Raw genomic sequence first — 21907 nt, 5'->3', positions numbered from 1 at the left:
GGCAAAAGACATATTTGGCTTCAAGACTAAGCTTGATAAATTTATGGAGGGGATGGTATGATGGGATAGGCTAATTTTGGCAATTGATCTTTGACTATTAACAGTAAATATGCCCAATGGGATGTGATGGGATGTTAGATGGGGTAGGGGCTGAGTTACTACAGATAATTCTTTCCTGGGTGTCTGACTGGTGAGTCTTGCCCACATGCTCAGGGTTTAGCTGATCGCCATATTTGGGGGCGGGAAGGAATTTTCCTCTGGGGCAGATTGGCAGAGGCCCTGGGGGGTTTTCGCCTTTCTTTGCAGCGTGGGGCACAGGTCACTTGCTGGAGGATTCTCTGCACCTTGAAGTCTTTAAACCATGATTTGAGGACTTATAGCTCAGGCATAGGTTAGGGGTTTATTACAGGAGTGGGTGGGTGAGATTTTGTGGCCTGTGTTGTGCAGGAGGTCAGACTAGATGATCATAATGGTCCCTTCTGACCTTAAAGTCTATGATTCCTGTGTCTCCACTCCATAGCTGGGGAGAATGACCAGTTTATCCTCACCTGCCTCTCCCCTAAATACTCCAGAGTACAGATCCATGGTGTGTGGATCCTCTGTGCAGGGGTTGGGAATTTTGTGCCCTTTCCTGAGCAGTGGAAACACATTGGTTCCACTTCCTTACAGAGACTCTGGCATAATATGTACAGCTACAGGATAACTAGGGTTTGTCCCCTCCCTTTTTTTTTTAAACACATACCATTGCGTACCCTGCTTTCGCTGACTGCTTCTGACTCTTAAAATGCTTAGGAAACGTCTATGGAAATAGTTAATTTCTCCCCTCCCTTCACATTACAGAGGGAGAAATGTAGAAAAACTACAACTCACTCAAAGGTTTTTGTAACGATCATGTGCTTTGTTTTAACTGTAAAATGTAAATCTGGTCCTCTTTAGTGATACTGTACAGAAATCTCAGTGGACGTTTTTCCTGCTTCTCACTGATCTACTTTCTCTCATAATGATAAATGGTTGGGCAGGTGGGGAGGGGGAAACGACTCTTCAAACTGGGTGCTTTTTAAAAGGACAGGAAGGAAGAATGGTGATGCATATAAAACAGAATCTCTGTTTATAGGGCTGCGGCACTGATATTTTTAACTTCCTGACCTTTCATGGCTCTTTTGAGGAAGCCTTGGACAAAGATGGCTAATCAGCTAAGACAGTCACTGTGGTCCTTTGGTCTCCTGTTTAAATTGAATTGATTACCAATCCCCACTTCCATTTTCTTCTGTATCCAGTTGCTTAGTAGCTGTCACCTTTACCATTCCATGCTGACTGGTTCCCATTACTTTAGATACACAGTGCGAGTTCATCACCTTTCCAGGATGTCTCCTGATTGATTCCTTATGTCTTGTGGAGACCTGCTCTATATTTTCAGGCTGAAATAAGTTGCTTGAGGTGTTCTCAGATTTATTCTAGGTGTTCTCCAGGAGTTGTAATATTTGTACCAATGCTTGAGGCTACTCTTTTTGGGGTATTGTGCACTTTGATTATTTTTATTTATATGCAGTAAACTGATTTAAGTTCAGGGTTTGCTGTGTGTGTAAACCCCATTAGCAAAAAGACAGCTGCAACGAAGATGAGTTATCTGTAATTATACATAGCAGTGTGTGATTTTGCCCTTCACCAATGGCCTTATACCCTGTGCCTAGCGTGTCAATGTCCTACTGCGCATCCCAGGGCTAGCGCCTCCGTGAAAGATACGGGCTTGGGCTTGTTGATCAGGCTCTTCCTTTTTATTTTCATGCCATACTGAAGTCAGTCTATGGGAGCTTTCTCATTGACTTCAGTGGAAGAAAGACTGGGCCCTAAGGCTTTTATATCTGCCAAGCACTTAAAGGTGGGATACTCTCTGGCTGCAAGTTGAAGCTAGAGACATTCATCAGACTGGAAATAAGATGTATGTTTTTAAGTGAGTAAACCTTGGAACAATTAACCAAGGAACAAGGTAGATTCTCTGTCAATGGCAACTTTTAAACTTTGCTTTTCTTTAAGATATGCTCTAGTTCAAAAGGAACAATGTCCAATCTTGAACTTGAAGACAGACCGGATGATCACAGTGGTCCCTTCTGGCAATGGATTCAATTAATGTAAGTAGGATTTATTTTTGTTTGGAGTATCATATACACAAAAAAACTTGCTGTTCTCTATGAAGGGTTTTGGCAAAGGCTTCTTTAACTCCACAAGAGCAGTGTCTAAGGCGTTGTCTACACACAGTCTTGGACTGGTTTAATTAAACCAGTTTAGTTAAGACAGTGCATATTCCTGTCTGGTCACTACAGCTGGTCAAATTTTTTCATTCAGAATGTTTTGACAAATACTTTTTTCAAAAATAGAAATTTTGGTGGGGAATGTCTGTTTTCTGATTAAAAGTTTGGTTTTTTGCCAAATCAATTTTTAGCTAAAAATTGAACTATTTTCATTGCAGAACAATTTTTTTAAATGCTGTGGGGGTTTTTTGGGCAAAATCCTGTTGCTCGTCGCAGATAGATTTTGAGGGGAAAAAAATTCATTTTTGCCAACTTTTGTCACAATCAGCTCTACTGGATACTTGTTTTGATTTGAGTGGGTTATTTTGGTTTATCTTAAACAAGTTCCTAATTGACTTAAACTAAACCAAAATAAGCCTGGTTTAAATCACAATAATGGTGTCAGGCTTTTGCATTAATTTAACCAAATAAAACAGTTTAAAAATCACACTTCAAGTGAAATGAGTGCAATTCTCCAGGTGTACAATCCCTGAGGCTGAAGATAAATGGCAACCAGATTATGCTGACTCGTTATAGTTCCCACTTCTTAGTGACGTCACTCCCTTTCCACTCACCTGGTACTCCTCTATCTGCTTACAATCTTAAAACAAAAAGCAGAACTAGGATGCAAGGAGAGGCTGATCCCTAAAGCATGAGAGGCTGATCCCTAAAGAAGTCAGAAAGGTGTGTTTTAGATTCCATTTGATTCTTATCTGACTCCACAACTTGATTCTTTCTAAAAGAGACACAATGGCCCCTGACTCTCGCATGGCAATGTCTTGCTAAGATTAATATACATTCTTTATTGAATGGGACCCTTTGTCTTAGTGCTCCCCATGTTCCCCCTTTTTAAATAAATTGACGATGTAGCTTGTGGAGAGGAGATACATTTTAAATCCGTACTTTCCTCACCAGCAAGTTGGCCATGCTGCGATTTCCCTGAAATCTTCAAGCACTCTTAGAGTTCCATCCAGCAAAGTCTCAGTACTTTCTTCCCACCTGGCATTCAAACAAATTCAGCATGTTATAGGAGGTACTGAGCACCTCCCTGGATCAGGCCCTTATTTTCTAAAATTGTCATCTCTTGCTGTTCAAAGACCAGTAGGGAATCTCGACTGGCTAATGAAGAGATGGCTTTTCCTCCTAATGGAATGGTCCACTCTAACCATCCCACCAGAGGAGTTCTCATCTTCAAAAAAAACACATTTTTTCTATGTAAGCTGCAAAAAGAATTATTTAATGACATCATAAATTAAGACCGAGAGGCCCAAATCTTCCAAACTGTAGAGACGCATTTGAGCCTGGAAAAAAAACATTGTGTGTGTGTATATGCCAAAAACACCCCCATTATTCCAGCTTCAGGTCTCTGTCAAGTATGCGAGCTGCCAGTGATCCCAGACCAGTGTTTTTTTGGCATGAATTAATTTTAGCTTGTTTAATTTCTGACATTTGTATCAATTTGTAGACTAAGTATGTAATACGAATATATTTAGAGTGAGGGCCAAATTCAGAGTTGGCATGAGCACTGGTCAAGGCAGTGTCACTCAGCCCAGCTTGCTTCAACTTCACATTTGGACCCCACCCTTTACACAAATGTACTTCCAGTGATGGGCGTTATGCATAGGTTAGTAATGTCTCAATGAACAACAGTAGCCACCTTTTTTCCAACCCCTCCCAATGTTTGCTTTAATGTAAGCCCCTACGCAAGAAGTCTGAAAGCATTAGTCCCACACTGCTCATCTTCCAAATATTGTAGGACTTTTCAACCTTAGGTAATCTTGTACCCCGTTCCCCAGCACAGTAGCACACTGGTAGGGCTAGTTGTTCAAATCCTTTACAACAAGCCACAGTGCATTGAATGTAACAGAAGGCATGTAACTGGAAAGGCCAACTGTTCAGGGGAAGGGCACTATTTCTACCAAAAGAAAAGGAGATGCTGTCTCTAATCTCTATATAGATATAGCTCTATTGAGAGAGATAACATTTGTAAAACAGGCAAAAGAATCCAGAATAGATGGTCACTGGGACTGTAGGCTCATGGCCTCTTAGGAAGGGGTGGCAGCACCAGTCTCTTCTAATGTTGACTCACTGTCACTATGACAAATGAAAATGTTGACTTCAGCCTATGTCCAGTGATACCTCTGTTACCTTTTTTCCCCCTTAAGTCTTGAGATGTTGCTTTTAATTATAAATGCCATTTAAACATGTGAAAATGTAAAGATACACCATTTTGGTGCTTATATTTTGCATGCAGGGTAAGGATTCTTCTCCTCCTCAACATGAGTGTTTTGCCGCATGGTCTATCGCTATCAACTCGTTGTTTCTAGAGCTTGAGTGTCTCAATTTAAAAACAAAAACAACAAAAAACCTTGAAACAGGCATTTAAAATATTACTGAGTGGCTGTGAGCTGGTAAAAAGGTCAAGCATGCAGCCTGGGAAAGAGTAAGATTTATATTAGGACAGAGGGAAAGATCAGATGTCCAATGACTCACCACAGCACATTTTATACCAATTATTGAAATGCACCCAGAGACAGTTTATAGTAATAAAATGGCTTTATGTTCTGATATGTAAAATAAAATGTCCATGCTATGTAACAAAACATTTAAAAAGTCCACACCACCTGTATTTAATGTGGTTTCATTCGTGGTATATATGTCTTTTGTCTAACCAAGTCTTAGTTTTTACAGCAAGTGTGTAATTAAAAAAAATCTTAAATAGATGTCTTTCAAAAAAAAAAAAAACACCCTTTCAACATTCATTTTTATTAAGTATTTCATTTGTAAAAAGCAAAGCTGAATTGGACAGGTGGCCTGCATTTGTGATATATATTTTTTATATTTATATATATAAATAGCTATTCAGCATGCAAAAATTGTAGTGATTTCCCAAATCTGATTACAAAATCCACACGTCCTGGCTGTTGAATGGGGGTATATATGAATGTCCTAGCTAAAAATAACCTTCACTTCAGTGCCCTTGGGCTTATCTAGCTTAAACATCATCTTCATCAAGCTCTCCTCATTGGAATGGATTCAGCAAAGAGCAGGAGCAACTTTTTAAAATTTCTTTAGCTCTCCACCTATTCATTGATTGCTTGGCAAACAGAACAAAATTATTAAGGTCAAATTCCATACTCCTTAATTGAACCAAACTCCCACTATTTCTATGTATCCTTCTATTTGTTCTATGAGTAACAGCTGGTGGTCCTGCATAGGACTGGAGACCTAATGTGTGGTATATACAGAGAAAGATGCAATTCCTTCCCAACAAAACTATTCACTTGAAATCAGTGGGAGTTTTGTTTAATAAAGAATACAGAATTTCCCCTCTAAGTGTCCATTTCTCATAATGGCTGGGTTTTTTTGTTTGTTTGTTTTTGATGAATGAATTCTTGCAGGCCTTTGATCATTGAAGGAGGTATCCATCCATTTGTCACCTGGAAATAATTCCACAGTAAAAATATTACCAACAAATATATTGGTTACAGCTTTTCACACCTCCACTGATACTTTTGTCCATTGCAAAATCTGATCACTTTAATTAAAAGTGGGGGGGAGGGAGGGAGCAGGAAATTGGTTCACTGTCTCCACCATCCTGAAAACAACTCCCTTCAGTTCAGTGCAAAGAAAATGAGTACTTAGGGACTATTGCACTGTGAAATAGTGTTCTCCAAGGGGAATGATGGAAACCCCATTTCTAGAGCCATTTAAAACAGACTGGACAAATCTCAAGCCACTATACTGCAAGGAATCAGATGACATGGGCTTGTTGTGTATGCAGCCTCAGGGCAAGTCACTTCACTGAGATTCTGCTTCCTCAGCTATAAGTGGCTAATAATGCTTATCCACTGCTGAGGATAGAAACAGTCCTAGATTAAAAGACCTATGACTTGCAGACATTGGACTATAATGGATGGTTTTGTCTCTAATTGTTATGGCTCTATGACTCCATGAGCCACACAAATTAAGGGTAATAATTTCCCCCAAAATCTGCTGTTTTAAACAAAGGAAAAGGACCAGCCAAATCACATTTTAGTCATTCGGATGGTTCTTATGGGGCCACTAGGACTGAATTAATTTAGAAGAGATTGGTGAATCCAGGCCATTGAGCCAAGAGTTACTTTGTACCGAGTTGTATATGTGTAAACATACAAACGCCTCATACACACACACACCCCTTTGGAATTGTACATGTGTGTAGGTTTCACTGAAGTGCAAGTTACTCCCAGGAATTAACACTGAAGTAACGTTGTTCAGGAGCAGTAAAACTAGCTGTTTTGTTACTTAGATATTAGAATCATCCATCAGTCCAGTTTTCCACAGTCCCCATTCCTGAATGGTATGGTAATGAAGATTCCCTCGAGAGTGAAAAGCTTTGTGAGTACAGAAATTCGTTTGCCGTGTTTAAGTGCGGAGATGGGGGCTTCCTCTCGCAAACAGATGGGTGCACTCTTTCCCTCGGGAAGGATGAAGGAGGAACTCGCTCCCGAACCTGAGACTGAGACAGCTGATTGTAGACACTGAAGGGGCTATTACCTGGTGGCTGTGAGCTTTGACTTGTGATAGAGGGGAGTCTTGGCATCATGGTGGTGGTAGTAAAATGAGCAGGGAAAGGCTGATAAGGCACAGTTTCCATTGTCTGAACGCTGTAGCTGGTGTAAGGTGCAACAGAAGTCCACATATTGCAGCTCAAAGGGGGAGGGGGAGGAGGCGGCAAGTCATCGACGGTTGAGACACCTGCGATTTCAGCCCCAGAACCTGAGTACATACAAGCTTCCCTAGGTGTCACCTCACTGCAATAGGAAGGACTTAACATTTGCTGGTCATATGGAGGTGGTGAACGAAAATAATGATCTTCTCCTACAGAAGAGGAGGCTTCCAGATAGGAGCGTTTGCAGGGCAGGTCTAAATGCCGAGCACTTTCTGTAAACAAAGAAATAAGCATTTAGGGAAAGGTTTCCAGTGTAACAGCATTTAACATTACATTGTCAAGCCCTCGAAAAGCTTATGGATTCGCCTTAAAAGCATGTGAATCTTACAGTCATTTTACTAGGTTACTTGCATTGTTATTCAGGCTAATCCAGTTAAGCTACTTCATTTTGAAAAACAATATTTAATATTCAAAAGGCATTACACTGTTAATGTTAGTCTAATCCAATCAGCCTTAAAGCCTTTTTCGGCTACGTTTATCAGCTTAAATAAGTGATCTGGGCTACTACTTTTACAGCCAGAGATTACTTTTCATTCATCCAGATAACTGAGGACCACGACTCTTTTGACAAATTCAAGAAGTCTTTTAAAATGTCTTATCGCAACCTTTCTTCCTGTCCTCACAAAAATTACTATACATTTACCAGGTATTCATGTCAAGGGCTGCAGAAATATTTCAAGATAAAACCAAGGGAGAGTGCTCTGGTAAGGATTTCTGCTATGTGCTAGAGAAGCTGTCTCTTTCAGTTGACTTTGTTTACCAGCATTCTATCATTAGGAACTATTATTTACTGTAGGAGAAGCAGCAACTCTACCAGCGGATTGCTATTAAAGTTTTGCATTGCAGTTCTTATTACCTGTGTCTTCACCAAGGCTGAGATTAATTAGCAGCAAATGAGACATGATAGTATAAGGATTTTTCTTGGCAAAGCCCTTCCATTTAACTTAAAAACAAAAGAATCTGACATGATCTCATCTGATACTGGTCTGAAGGGAGCAGTGTGTACTTAAAGGCCGGTTACATTTAAAAACTGGCTCAGCGGGCAAAGAAAATGTCTACAGCGAGCTTCTGTAATCAAAAATAGACAGACGTTAACAAACTTACTAAAGGCTTGATTCTGAAAAGTGCTGAGATGTACAACTCCTCATAATCTCACTGGCAGTTGGAGGAGCTCAGCACATTTCAGGATCAGGCCTCAGTTGAATATACTCTCTGATTAAGAATATACACATGTAACTGTTTGTAATTGAATGTATAATTTACCAACATAATCTCACTCCTTTAGACACATGCCATGATGATCTGCTTTGCTTGCTTGTGTGCTCTTGTTTAGGGCCTGAGTTTGAAGGGACTATAGGGTAATAAGCACTAGGGATAGCTCAGTGGTTTGAGCATTGGCCTGCTAAACCCAGGGTTGTGAGCTCAAGCCTTGAGGGGGCCATTTAGGGATCTGGGGCAAAAATCAGTACTTGGTCCTGCTAGTGAAGGCAGGGGGCTGAACTCGATGACCTTTCAAGGTCCCTTCCAGTTCTAGGAGATTGGTATATCTCCTATTAATTATTATTACTCTCAATAGTGTTTGCAGGATCAGGACTTAGCTCTAATCCCCAGCCCACTGGATCAGTGGAAAGACTTGCACTGATTGCAGTGGGCTTTGGATCAGGCTCTTTAAGGTGGCAAATGAGACTTTGTAAAGTACCATAACCACTGGCACTGATCTATAATAAATCACTTATGGCAATAGCCTATCACCTTTCTGATGACATGAATAAATTCCATGAGTAGTAAGTACTGTTTTTCCTTCAGTGAGACTATTCACACGGACTACTCAGTGTGAGTAAAGGTGGTAGCTGAGCCCCTAGTGTGTCATAATAGCTGTTTCTAGATTCTCCTTTCGCTTCACTGAACACGTTTAAAGTGCATAGACAAATGGCAACTTCATGTACAGATTTAGAGTATCAATGAATTTGCTTGTCGGATATATTTTGAGCTCAGATAATTTAGTACTTGAATTTCCTACATTTAAAATATTGTATCGTGAATGTTGACATCCAAACTATCACTTCCCTTAGCACCTTAGCAGTGTTCTCAGGGCCTGATCCTACAAGGCAAACCACTGAGCATTCATAACTTACAATGAAGGCAACAGGTGCAGAGCACCTTGAAGGATTGTGCTCAAAATACTATCCAATCAGAAAAAACAACAAAGAGTCCTGTGGCACCTTATAGACTAACAGATGTTTTGGAGCATGGGCTTTCGTGGGTGAATACCCACTTCGTCAGATGCATCCCATGAAAGCTCATGCTCCAAAACGTCTGTTAGTCTATAAGGTGCTACAGGACTCTTCGCTGCTTTTACAGATCCAGACTAACACGGCTACCCCTCTGATACTATCCAATCAGAAGTTCCACTAGTGCTTTGCAATAGACCAGCACAGCTCTCCTGGCCCTGGTGAGACAGGAAAAGGTGCCAAAGAATCTACTAGGGTGTTTTGTTTTGTATATGGAGGAAGATCTATAAAGGTCTGTTACCTCTTCTTTTCAGGCAGTGATAAAAGAGCCCTGAATCTCTCTGTGCTGTGAAGGTGTTGAGTGGTAGATCTTGAGTATCCGAAGCAGCAAATGGCATATGAGCACCATTCTCGTACTGATAATGCTGAAGGGTCTGGTGATTCCCATGGAGTGGGTTGACATCTGTTTTTGTTGAAAGCTGGCCGTGAGTGGAAACCAGCCTCTGCCTCATGATGCTTTTGGAAATCACTGGATATTCTTTGCTGCAGGCGAGAAAAGTTATTTACTAGTTAGCTAGCAGTCAGCCCTTACAGGACAAAATACTACTACTTTAGCATTCCTATAGCACCTTGCAGCAAAGGATTTCAAGGCACTTCACTGAAAAAAAAATTAACTAAGTTTCACAACCACTGTGTGGTGGCAGGTGCGTATTATAACAACTATCACAGCTTGAGCAGCAGAGTGGGTGAGACGTGTGCACATTGGTGGCCATGCTAGGCTTAGAACACATTTGCTCTCCCAAAGCCCTGTTACTATAGATTGTTGGATTGCATTTAATACATACACACACACGCACATGCATTGCATCAATGCCCTCTGACGGCAGAGCTTAGAACTAGATTCTAAACAGCTGCATCTCATTGCTCTTTTTAGCCACACCTTTGTAGCCGTGCCACACGCAAATCGCTGTCATCGCTTCCCCTGAAGCCCTTGGCAAATGGGTTGTTTTCAATTTTCAGCTGGGTTATCTTTAAAAGAATGAAACAAAACAGGAGTCAGTCAGTTAATAGTGTATCGGAACCACATGGTTGGGGGACTAGGTTTGTAGCTTTGAAAAGCTGCATGTCAAAAAGCATCATCCAGGGGCCTTCAGGGTCTATTTCCTGCACAGCTTCAGTCACCTAAAGATGCTACAGCGGAAGGTGGGGGATCAGTTGAAAGTCAGAGAGGCCTGAGCTGCAAAGTTTGGTGCTAGAGCTCAACTTTCCCACCAGGCCTTTTTTATTTTATCTTCCAGGGAGGTGGTTTGGGCTTGAGATAAGAGCCCAGTTCGTGCTGAACTCAGTTAGGCCTGATGGTTTTTATGCAGTGCTCTCATTATTGAAAATGGACCTTTGGTGGCCTAAAGTAAAGTTCTTCAGAACAGAGATCTGGGTGGATAGCTGCTGTTCCCTGCCCCCGCCCCCCCGCCCCACCCAACCCAACCCAACCGCCTCTACCCCAGGCAGTCGCTTCTAGCCCCTTCCCTTATGGCTGAGAAGAATTACTACTGCTTTATAGTCACTATTACCCAGAAATACACTAGTCTAAGTCCACCACAGTGAGCCAAACCCCTCAGCCTGAGATCGATTTCTATAACTTCATGAAAATTTTGCAAATAAACAAACACATGAGGGGAAGTTACGGGGCTGTGTGTAAAATTTCATTTAAAAATATTCATTAGTGTCACGCCTCTAAAAACACAAGTAAACAAGCCTCTTCTCTTATTCCCTTCTAAACACACACTTGAAATTAAAACTGCCCACAAAAGTCATAGAAAAGAGTGTTGTGTTGCAGGGAATTCTCTACACTACAGTCTCTTTTAACAAATGATTTTTGTGGAGAATATGGGAAGGGCTTCAGACGCTGGGAAATTTCACATTAACACTCAGCTACGTAGAAAAAGCAGAGCCGATCCATTAAATCCCCTTAAGACCTTAGTACTAATATCATGTCTCTTTTAGAAACTATATGTACACAGAAGTCACTTCACCCACCCTGTAATGCAATTACGCAGAAACATACCCTGGGATCTAACACGTGCACAGCACCGCTACCCAACCAAGAGGTGCTATAGGAAGCTTTTTTTTATGGAAACAGAGTAGAGTTACCAAAGGTGCTCACTCTTTCCCCCCTACCCATGCGACTAGTGCTAGGGCAGCGGTAAGGCTCAGAACCTCCGTTTTACGTCTCAGGGAAAAGGGCATCGCCCATAGCACAGTGCTGGCCCAAGCCCACCGCTGGGGAAAGGAACACAGGAAGCCATAGCTGAAGGTCAGACGGGCCCATTACGGTCAGCTACACTGCTGTAATACAAGCCTTAAATGTTCATCAAGCAGCCTGTGGTTGTGCTAGACCAGCTCTTTAAGACAGACAGCTGAGTGAACGACATGACGTGCCTGCAATTCCACCAGCATTATCTCCCCTGGTAATTTATTTTAATGGTGTTTCAATAGCTATGAAGTCACCTAACCTACGTCTTACAGCACCTGGCATTTTCCTTGGTGACCCCCAGTCAGGCTTACAGTGTAAACTCACACTTGATGACGAAACGCCAGGTGATACATACAACCTTGTTACACCCCAGCACTTGCACCTTTATAGCGCGAGTCTTGTCACTGCTGTTAGTTGTTTGGCTCAGCACCTCTATGAGTTACAGGAATCACTTGAACTTTTAGAAAAACACCACACTCCATATAGTTCAGCTCTTTCAGGCAGGAGCACTAAGTGCTACACAAGCTGGCTGGTTTTCACATTTTTTTGCTCTGGTTGCTAAAACCATAACCACCAGCAAGTAGCTTGAGGCTTACAAAGGCATGCCTCTGCCCCCACGTCGTTCAATGGCAGCAAAGCCACAACTTTAACTTAATTAAAAATGATCATAACCTGGAGTTGCCAAAGATATGTGTGAAAATGAGGCTTTGATGAAAAAAATGAGCCAGCCTGGGAGCTGTTAAATCATAGAATATCAGAGTTGGAAGGGACCTCAGGAGGTATCTAGTCCAACCCCCTGCTCAAAGCAGGACCAATCCCCAGACAGATTTTTTGCCCCAGTTCCCTAAGTGGCCCTGCTCAAAGATTGAACTCACAACCCTGGGATCAGCAGGCCAATGCTCAAACCACTGAGCTAGCTCGCCCCCAAACCCAAAGTAACTCTATTGCCTTCCCAGCAGGGCCGGTGCAAGGATGTTTCGCGCCCTAGGCGAAACTTCCACCTTGCGCCCTGCCCCGTCCCCGAGCCCCTGCCCTGAGGCGCGCCCCCTACGGCAGCTCACCACCCCCCCCCCACAGCCCCCGCTCACCCCTACCCCGCCTCCTCCCTGAGCACGCTGTCGCTGCTTCACTTCTCCCGCCTCCCAAGCTTGCGACGCCTAAGCTGATTGGCGCCGCAAGCCTGGAAGGCGGGAGAAGTGAAGCAGCTCACCCCTGGCTCCGCCTCCTTTCCAAGCACGCCGTCGCTGCTTCACGTTCCCCTGCATGCCGCCTCCCCTCCCCCACTTGCTGCAGGCGGCCCTGCCCCAGCTCCCTCCGCCTAAATGCCGCTGGTGGCTGAAGAGCTGGCTGCCGCCGTTGCTGCTGAAGAAAATGCCACCCTCCCCAAATCCTAGCACCCTAGGCGACCACCTAGGTCGCTACATGGTTGCACAGGCCCTGCTTCCTTGGGTTTACACCATTGTAACTTAGGATGCGCACACACCCACCCCCCTCAGAACCCATGTCAACTGACTTGGGCTCATGCTGCAGAGCTAAAAATAGTAGTGTAGATGTTTGGACTTGGATTGGTTTCTAACACACTGCAAGCCCCAATCACTTGCCCTGCCACTGGGGGTGGGGTGGGATGGGGGGGTTTGAAACTTTTACCCACAGGCTGAGCAGAGAGGGGTTTGCCCCAAAGTCATCTGGCAGTAACTTGCGTGCCAGTACCTTAAATGTTTCCTCACGGAACAATACAACACCCGGCTAGCAGGGGTGGGTGGGTGTGTGAGTGAGAGAGAGACACTGAAACCCAGCCATATAAAACAATGGTAAAGGGCCTGCTGCTGCTTAGTCAATGGCACAACGCCCAGTGATGGCAGTAGGCGTAATCTCCAGGTTCATTGCGCCATCCCAGGCCTCAGGAGCGCCTCTCCTGTGGTTCACATGTAACAAGATACCAAGGAAATAAAAATATCTAAGAAATAGTGACTGAATGCTCAACAACTGTGAAGTGCAAGGCCATAAAGCTTTCATCAGTGATGGCCTCACTCGCATTAGGGCTGGCAGTTCACACTTGGTCTTTCTATATTTCCTCCTCTTCCCCGCCCTCACACAGAACACTTGAGGCTTATCAGGGTTTTTCCCACACTCCTTTAATTTTTCTGCTTCCCGTCATCTGTGTTCTTGGATTCTCTGGCTGTCTCCTGACTTTCCCCTCTGGTAGTAAAGTGCAGTCGCCTCATCAAGTTTCCCCACAGTCTCCTCACCTGCCCAAATCTCTGCATTCATTTACTTTCCCCGCCCCTGCTCTACTCTTCTCTCAAGTCCCTTCCTTTTGTGCACCCTTTGTTTCTTCCTGCTGTTCACCCTGAAGCTCATAGCGGTGGCCTTCCAAGTCCCTCCTTTAAAAGTAATTTCTTAAGCCACCCCCTTTTTGTGCCTGCTCCTTCAGGTTTTGCCTTCTACTGGTTAACATTGTCAGCTCCTTGGGGAAGAGATCCTGGTTACTGCTGTGTTTGACAAACCCAACGTACATCTCTAACGTTACGGCCACAGTGGGCCACTGTGGTGAAATCTTTGTGATGCGCTCAGGTGAAAGGCACCACCCTTTAGAAAAGAACTAAGTTGCTTTCTCTGAGGCAGCATGGCTAGCCGCATCTCTTCCAGCCCCTTCCCCTCAGCTCCTCCAAAGACATAGTAACAATTCTGTGCTCTTCCTTTGCTTCCCACCCACAGAATACTGACCCAGGCGTTCTGGAAGTGGGCATAAGGCATCTCTTCCCAACGAGTGTGTGCGTGTGCACCCCCCAACACACACATTACCCCCCTGTTTCATACCACGTCTAAGAAATACCATAGACAGACAGCCAACCCTGCGTTAATGTGCTGTTATGGTAACACAAGAGCAACACTCAACCTCTTCTCCTCCTGCATTTGATTGCAAATGAAAATATGAATAATTTCCATGCGGAGGGAGTGATCATGTGCAAAGGCTAGTGCTGGTTTGAAGGGAGTGTACACATATACCATGGCCCTGAACTCCAGCCACTCCTACGATGTACTCTCTCTGCCATGGGGCAGAATCCAGATAGCCAGCTCCCACCCACCCCTGCCGGCTAAGGGTTTTCTGGCGAGTACCTGTACCAGCCAGCATTTGGCTCTGATTTCCAAAAATGTTGCTCTAATTAGCATCTGTACTTTCAAGAACACTTTAAAAATATCCCTTACCCAATAGAATGAAGATTATAAAAGAGCTCCTCCCCCCAGCTCATAATGGATCGGCTGGTATTTGTAATCAAAGAAGGGATGCGTCAATACGTGAATGTATCCAGCAGCGGCTGCCACTTTCAACAGCTGTCAGGATCTCCGTGCAGCCTGTAAGCCGAGCCTTGCATTGAGGGTATTGGCTCCTTTTGGATGGAGTCAGTGCTCTCTTTTTCCACCGCTTTGATTCACTAGTGGATTCTGTGGTAGCCTAACAATCAGCTGAGGAACCACAAGAAGCTTAAGGCCTTGCCTGCCTCCCCACCCACAGACCAACATGAAGCCACGTAAGCCTTAATTTAATTTCTTGGATGCTGCAGTCACAACACATTTTTTAAACAAGCCTCTTTTGGCAGCAGAAATAATAATTCCCATTGTGTTCCCGCTATTCTTTTTCTTCAAAGTAATCGGAGATGACTGGTAGGTAGAGATGTATGGGAGTTCAACTCTTCATGTTTTTGGGTCGAAATTTCCCCTCACTTCCGTGCAAAATCTTTGGCACGTAGGGTGAAATCCTGGCCCGTCTGAACTGGATGGGAGTATTGCCACTGACTTCAACAGACCCAGGATTTCCCCCTGCCTGCATCTGCCCCAAAAGGGAAGTTTGGGGTAAATATACCAGGAAAGCTCTACAGACTTGACCTGTGTGCGTGCGGGTGGAGCTGGGCATTTTACCTGTAGCATTATGCTCATTTCAGCCGGGAAATCGAGCTCCCGATTCTCTTTCAGAGAAGCTGCCGTTATTAATAAGCTGACTCTTTCTTAAGCCAAGGAGTTTGGCAATTGGCTGAAATCTGGAAAACAGACCTTTTGAAGATGATGTGCAATTCCTGTGGTTCTAGGGCTTTCATTATCTATGCCAGAAAGGATGGTTTTCTAATGAAGAACTTATTATGTATTTAGCACTGTGAGGTGGTGATTTGTTCAAGGCCACACACTGAGTCCATGGCAGCGTGGAGATTAGATCACAGGAGTCGCTGGCTCCTAGTCCTCTAGATCATGCTGCTCCACTAGCTGTGCAGCGGGTCTGCACTACCTAGGCTCTGGGGGTCATCAGGTTAAATCCAGGCAGTGCCCTTTATCCTTTGAGGTGGGCACATGGAGTTCCATTTGTTCTACTCTGTCATGACATTTCAGAGGTGACATTAACAAAGCTCGTCACAGGCACAGGTGGTGAAGGTCAGATTTTCAAAAGAGCTCAGCTCCCATTTAGACACCAACATGAAGGGCTCAGCTCTCCGCAGCTGTGACAGTTCTCCATATAACTGCTCTGAGCTGAGTTCTTTTGAAAATCTGGCCTAAAGATCCCTAACAGGAGTGAAGTATCAGAGCGGTATTCACCCACGAAAGCTTATGCTCCAGTACATCTGTTAGTCTAACAGTAGTGGTTTGTCCTGGTGTGGTTTGTCCCCACACCAGTAGAGGTTTGTCCCCAGCCACATCACTATGTTGTGTGCTGTACATCTGTTAGCTACCAGCCTTCCCACAAGAAGTGGCTGCATGTCAGTTATATTGTAAGTATAAAGTTTATGAAGCACAAAGGCGCTATTGACGTAAAATATTATGAGTAGCTATTAAACAAGCGCTTCAGTGCCTTTCTGGTTAACCATGTTTGGGCTCTAGGTCTTTTTACATTTACAGTCACAAGTTTGTAACTAGGATCCATATTAGCGTTCAGCTAAGGCTCTCTTTTGCTTGTTTACTTTGACACACACAGCCCTGTTTCCATTGTCATTCTTTGCCCTGCCTCAGTAACTGCAGAGCATTCCGGCCTTCAAATGGCAAAATAAAACTGACTCCTACTCATCTGAGGAAAAGATTTAAACAGACCAAAGGTGGGCAGGAATTTCACATGTGTTTGGGGCAATCTACTTTTGTATGAGGAGTCTATATCTTGACATACAGTGCAGCTATTACATTCACTGAAACAGGCAGGCCTTTAACAAAACTCCGTTAAGCCTAATACATCCCTATAGGTAGACAAGTGTCCTCGTCTCTGTTTTACAGATAGGGAAATTATAGTATAGAAGCAGCAAATCACCAGCAGAGCTACGAATAGAACCTAAGAGCCTGAAGCCCCAATCCCCTGCTCTTGCTCCCGCATGCACTGGCTACTGCTGAGAGCCACAGGAAGGTGGCAGCTGACCGGCTGCACTGTTGTCTATCCGGCCTGGGGATTACAATGCTCCCTAAACTTCAAAATCTGTTGCCTCCTCCCGCTTTGTTTTGTTGGCCTCGCTGGGAGAGGCGACGGCCTCAGATAACCAATCACGGATCTTCCCCAGTGCTCTTCCCTCATAAGCACCGCCTCCGCCCAAGTTACAACAGCAACAAGCCCCACTAGCCGCGCATTCCTGGCGCTGCAGGAAAACCTGTTTGAACTAACATGCTGGGAATGACAGGGTCGTTTGTGTAAGAATACGATCCCTCTGCTCCAATAAGAGCCATCTCTGGACAGCTTCAGCTTACCCTGACATCTCCTCTAAGGGCTACATAACGGGGGGAGGGGGGAGGAGGAGACAGAAGAAAAGAATGTGTATTAAGTAGTCGGTCACATTCCTCTCACTTTTCTCCAATCAGCTCACTCCTCTTCTCTTCATATCTTGTTTGGCACCTTCCACTTCTCCCCATTTCAGATGGGACCACACCACATTTTGTCACTCCCCCACCTTGCTCCACGCCCACCCAATCCCCAACCCTCCCAATATATGATAACCCATTATGTGCAGCTGAACTGAGCCCTTAGAATTTTGTATTCCCCAAAAAACAAAACGCGCGCACACAAACCCACCTTCCCTCGTGTCCTCACCACAAGTCAGGCTCCGAGCTGCACTTTTATGGTCACATTCCTTGTATGTCTCACTAAATATATATACTGTAATTACTTTTCACTGGAGATTTATGAGCCAGCTTTACTAGTCATTATTAGATTTGCTTGCTGTTGTGAGTGACATTTGAGAGTTTATGAGCTCTCAGATTCATTAAGTTATATACTAGTGGAGATTGCCAAGATATTTTTACACAGTACATTTTTCATGCATCTCCTTAGCTGCCTCCTTTGCCTCTCCAGTCTTGCTAACCAATCGCTGTGCTTGGACATTTCCTGCTGCACAATTGCATCATTAAACACTGTTCCTCAAAGCACAGTGCCCATAACAGTAATACTGTGCCTGTTCCCATCAGTTCATTTCAGTCTTCAGTGCAGGGCTGCAAACATTAGCTTTGTTAGGCGAGTGTAAAGCACCTTTTGCTGCAAAGCACCATACCTTGTGATTCTGATAGGAGGTCACCGATATAAAGGATGTCTCTGGAAACACGTGTGTGCAGAACGCCGTGTTCTTGGACCCAAAGGCATTGTTTTCATCTGCTTTCACAATATGCAGTCTTGGCTGGTATTTATGCATCGAATTAAGAATAATCTGAAAAACAAATAAAAACATTGCAAGTTTGTTAAAAGTGGTCAGAACCGTTCAGTTGGCGTCAATAATGGAATAAGTGAATGCAATAAAATATTTCTCAACAGCTCCAGCCATGTGCTTTGATTTCCGAGAGAAATAAATATAACAGATTGGTGTGCAGTCCAGAAACAGGCTGTAGAAATATATGACTGTACTTAATAACATCCAGGACTGTGGTGTATCAGTGGAACTGCCTGTGAAGCTAAGGACCAAGGAAACATCGTGGCTACAGCCCAGGACCGAGGTGTATTAACAGAGCTGTATGGGGAATCCCTGGTGTGTCAAGGTTTGAGCTGTCTTGACACACAAACTCCTGGGGAAGCTAGCTCAGCAGCTTGCCTTAGTCCCACATCAGCCCTTCACAAGCACTATATTTACTCCTGTTACAAATAAGTGTCTAGATTGGTTGCTGCCTTTAGTGCCAAAACATTCCTCCTCTGGTTTCTCCTTTATTCTCCCCCACCCCTTGCCTGTCTTCTTGGGGCAAGACTTATTCCCCCTAACGTTTCTTTCCCCCTTACATTCTCTATCATTGTCCCGGGGGGGCCATTCATCTCTAATGGGAGAGTGAGTCCCCATCCCTACCCCCACCCCGTCTTTTCAAAATCCGTATTCCTTGCCACAAACACTGGTGCCCAAAGCTGCCTGTGAATGGCCAGGAGCTGGCCTGTTTTACATGGAGAAGCAAAAGATGCTGGTTCCACTCCCTTTGGGATCTGCTGGTTTAGTTAGCAAAACTTTCAGACCTTGTGCCCTTCAGTACAGCAAACAAACCAAAAAAAACCCCAGAAGCAAATTCTGCATTTCAGACAAAGCAGCAGGTACCGTATGGGGCTTTAAAGTCTCCTCATCTGGCTGCACATAACTCTGCCCACAGTAGCTGGCTGCATCATATACCATTTAAATGTAATTTTTATTGTTGACATTTTCCAGACAACCTTCCCTCTCCCCCTCGCAGAAGAATGAGGAATTTTTGGCATTTTATCAGCTTTGCTTCGTTTCTCTTAACCGTTTTGCTGCTATGTTGCAGGGCTTAGATGTGAGAAGGTCAGCTTATTGTTTGGTTTTTAGTCTTTGCTGGCCCTTCAGGAATCAACCACTGGAAGCACAAATCCATAGAGAAGCATGGGCAGAGAGCGGAGGCTTTCATGAAGAGGAGGTTTTTAGTTATTAGTCATCAGAGATGAGCCCAAGCTGCAAAATCCAGTTTAGATCTGAACTTTCCCCAAATCAAGAGTGTTCTGATTCAAAGGGTCAATTCAATTCAAGCTTCATTATCCTAATTTTACAGCTCCAGAGAGCCCAAGGCCCGAAGGGACCGTTATGATCATCTAGTCCAACCTCCAGGCTCACAGAGGCCATAGAACGTCTCTGAAACAATTCCTGTTTCTAACGGCACAGAGGGGCGAAGTGACTTGCCCAGATCACACAGTAGGTCAGTGGCAGAACCAGGAATAGAACTTGAAACTGGGATTTTTTCAAAAGGGGAAAAACTAGGGACCTAACTCATATTACATTTGGGGCTCCTTTGAAAAGCCGACCCTAAAGCTCCTGACTCCCACTCCAGTGCTGTGTGTTTCAATGCCCTGCTTGAACCTAACTAGAACAGAGCCAAGGCAACACCTCAAGACAGTATTAAACGGTTGTAGACCCTGCTGGAGCATTCAGAGTATGACCAGAGAAGAATATTTTACAGAGACTCTGAAGGATACTGTTGTTACCGTAAACCTGTCTAGAGGTCAAACTCAAACTCCATTATTGCTTAAGCTGCCCCACCTCACTTACAAGGTTTTGCATTTTTGTCCCTTGCTGCACCAAACTGAAAATTCACCCCTGCTCAGGAAAATGCAGAGACCTTACAGGGCGCAGACCATGAAAGGAAACAGCTTTAGCTTTGCCAGATCAAAGCAGAACGGTGATCCCTTTACATGGAGTGTGATGAATATACAGGAGAAATGCAGAAGGTGGAGGTTAACTTGATTTAGTCAGTGGCCATGGACATGAATGAGGAACAGCTTTCAGCAGAGAGCAGAAAAGCACAAAATCCAACAGCACAGGAGGGAAATGTGCCAATTTTCTTGATAAAAACATTTTTTTAAAAAGGTAGTTTTTCCATGGCCAAAGGACAAATTACACCTGCAAAAACTGCCATTTGTGTTTGCTAAAAATAAATGCCTTTTCATTCTCTTTTTTCATGATTATGGTACCACTGAAAAATACATTCACTCATTACTCTAGCTGTAAGCACATTTATTAAATACCATCTCACATGTTATTATGCAGCAAGGTATCCTATGTGATTACACATTGAATTATAAGATTCTGGTAGAGAAACAGGAGTTTAAGTGAATGATTGTCTAACCAGAATGTGAATTCAGTTAACCCTCCCCCTTGAAAACGTACATATTTTAAACCAGTCTATTACATCTTTACCAGTCCCCAGTATCTACATGACACTAGAATCTAACAAGAATTTACAAGGTGCTGAATGCTCAGCCAGTTGAGAGGTCTGATTTGGCCTTATGCCCCTTATTCCTTTATAACACTCATGGTATCCCTGTCAGTCAAGTGTTTTAAAGCCTGAGATTTTGTTCTGACACGCCAAATTACCAACTGATGCCTCCTGGTTACGGGAAGACAACCACAAACAGGATATGACACAGTGAGGTAGAATAGTCAGCAGTTCCAATTAGAGACCAAAAAAAAGGAAAATCATCATTACCCTTCTGACACTGCCAACATTTCCAGAGCCTCAGCCCCGTCTCTGAAGCTGTGCGTGAGTTTCTGGATGCATCATTTTTTTCTCATCAAAAAGTTTTGCATGTACAAAAGCATGGAGGTTGCATTTGCACACACACATATTCCTTACTTATATTTGTTTTATGTTTTATGTGCACCACCCCCAAAAAAACTTAAGTATGAAAAACTGTGCACGTGAAAACTTAGGGTCTGCCTCTATAAGCAGTTACCACGTGGCAAGCTGGGTGTAAATCTACCTTGTACTAGCCTGCTGTGCGCCTACTGTCTCTGTGGACTCTGCTATGATGCACTAAAAATACCATAATGTGCTTTGATCAGTTCCCATTTCAAAGCGGGGTAGATCAAAGTGCACTATGGCACTTTTAGTGCATCATAGCAGAGTCCACACAGACCGTTGGTGCACAGCAGGCTAGTACAAGAGAGATTTATACCCTAGCTTGTCATGAACTAACTGTTTGTATGGACAGTCCCTTAGGTACCTAAAACTCAGACCATGATATTAGTGGCTGCTGTTGAAAATACAATCTTGTGTCAATGCTCAAAACAAATGTAAGAAAATGCTACTCCTGTGACCAATATCAGTGGGAATACTAACATAAAGAGTCCTAGCATTAAGAAGAAATAATTGAATTGATAAGATAGAGCATATGCTAGATTATGCAGGATGCATATTGGAAGCATTGACAGAGTCGGGACTTTTACAGGCGGAATCCTTGGGCAAGTCACTTAAGAGCTCTGTGCCATAGTTTTCCCACTAGGGAATGATAATACTGACATGATCTTTTTAGATTTTCCTTCTCTTACTATTCTGTAAGTAGGTTGTGAAATTAATCTTTGTAAAATGTAAAACATTATAATGTATATTTTTGAAAATTATCTTTGCAGATCATTACTCATTATATCATTAACTGAAATATTAGTTAGTTCCCCCCCTCCCCCCGCAAAAAAAGTGTGTT

The 21907-nt window shown here is 43.5% G+C and overlaps 2 protein-coding genes across 19 annotated transcripts in view; one reads left to right on the top strand and one right to left on the bottom strand.

The window, feature by feature from the left end:
* Positions 1-21907, top strand: part of BRIP1 (BRCA1 interacting protein C-terminal helicase 1) — a 232857-nt gene that overhangs the window by 192901 nt on the left and 18049 nt on the right. For 3 of the 7 annotated variants that reach the window (XM_039507818.1, XM_039507820.1, XM_039507819.1), the window contains exons 25-27: positions 2035-2129; positions 6580-6668; positions 7649-7783. The gene's annotated coding sequence lies outside the window, so the exon portion shown is untranslated. Of the gene's footprint in view, positions 1-2034; positions 2130-6579; positions 6669-7648; positions 7785-14704; positions 15015-21907 lie in introns of those variants that run through there. The other 4 variants (XM_039507812.1, XM_039507816.1, XM_039507813.1 and 1 more) reach the window with 3 other exon arrangements.
* The window catches only part of TBX4 (T-box transcription factor 4), a 119433-nt gene continuing 103934 nt past the window's right edge, over positions 6409-21907 (bottom strand). For all 12 annotated transcript variants that reach the window (XM_039507839.1, XM_039507831.1, XM_039507840.1 and 9 more), the window contains 4 exons: positions 18000-18152; positions 10174-10262; positions 9535-9776; positions 6409-7214 (listed from right to left, as the gene is read on the bottom strand). In XM_039507839.1, the coding sequence (XP_039363773.1) occupies positions 6589-7214; positions 9535-9776; positions 10174-10262; positions 18000-18152 (1110 nt within the window). In that variant the 3' untranslated portion in view covers positions 6409-6588. The remainder of the gene's footprint in view (positions 7215-9534; positions 9777-10173; positions 10263-17999; positions 18153-21907) is intronic.

This window comes from Mauremys reevesii, linkage group 20 (genome assembly GCF_016161935.1).
Source record: "Mauremys reevesii isolate NIE-2019 linkage group 20, ASM1616193v1, whole genome shotgun sequence".
In the NCBI taxonomy this organism is placed as follows: domain Eukaryota; kingdom Metazoa; phylum Chordata; order Testudines; family Geoemydidae; genus Mauremys; species Mauremys reevesii.
Note: the sequence above shows the minus strand (reverse complement) of the source record. Positions and strands in the feature narration are given on the sequence as shown.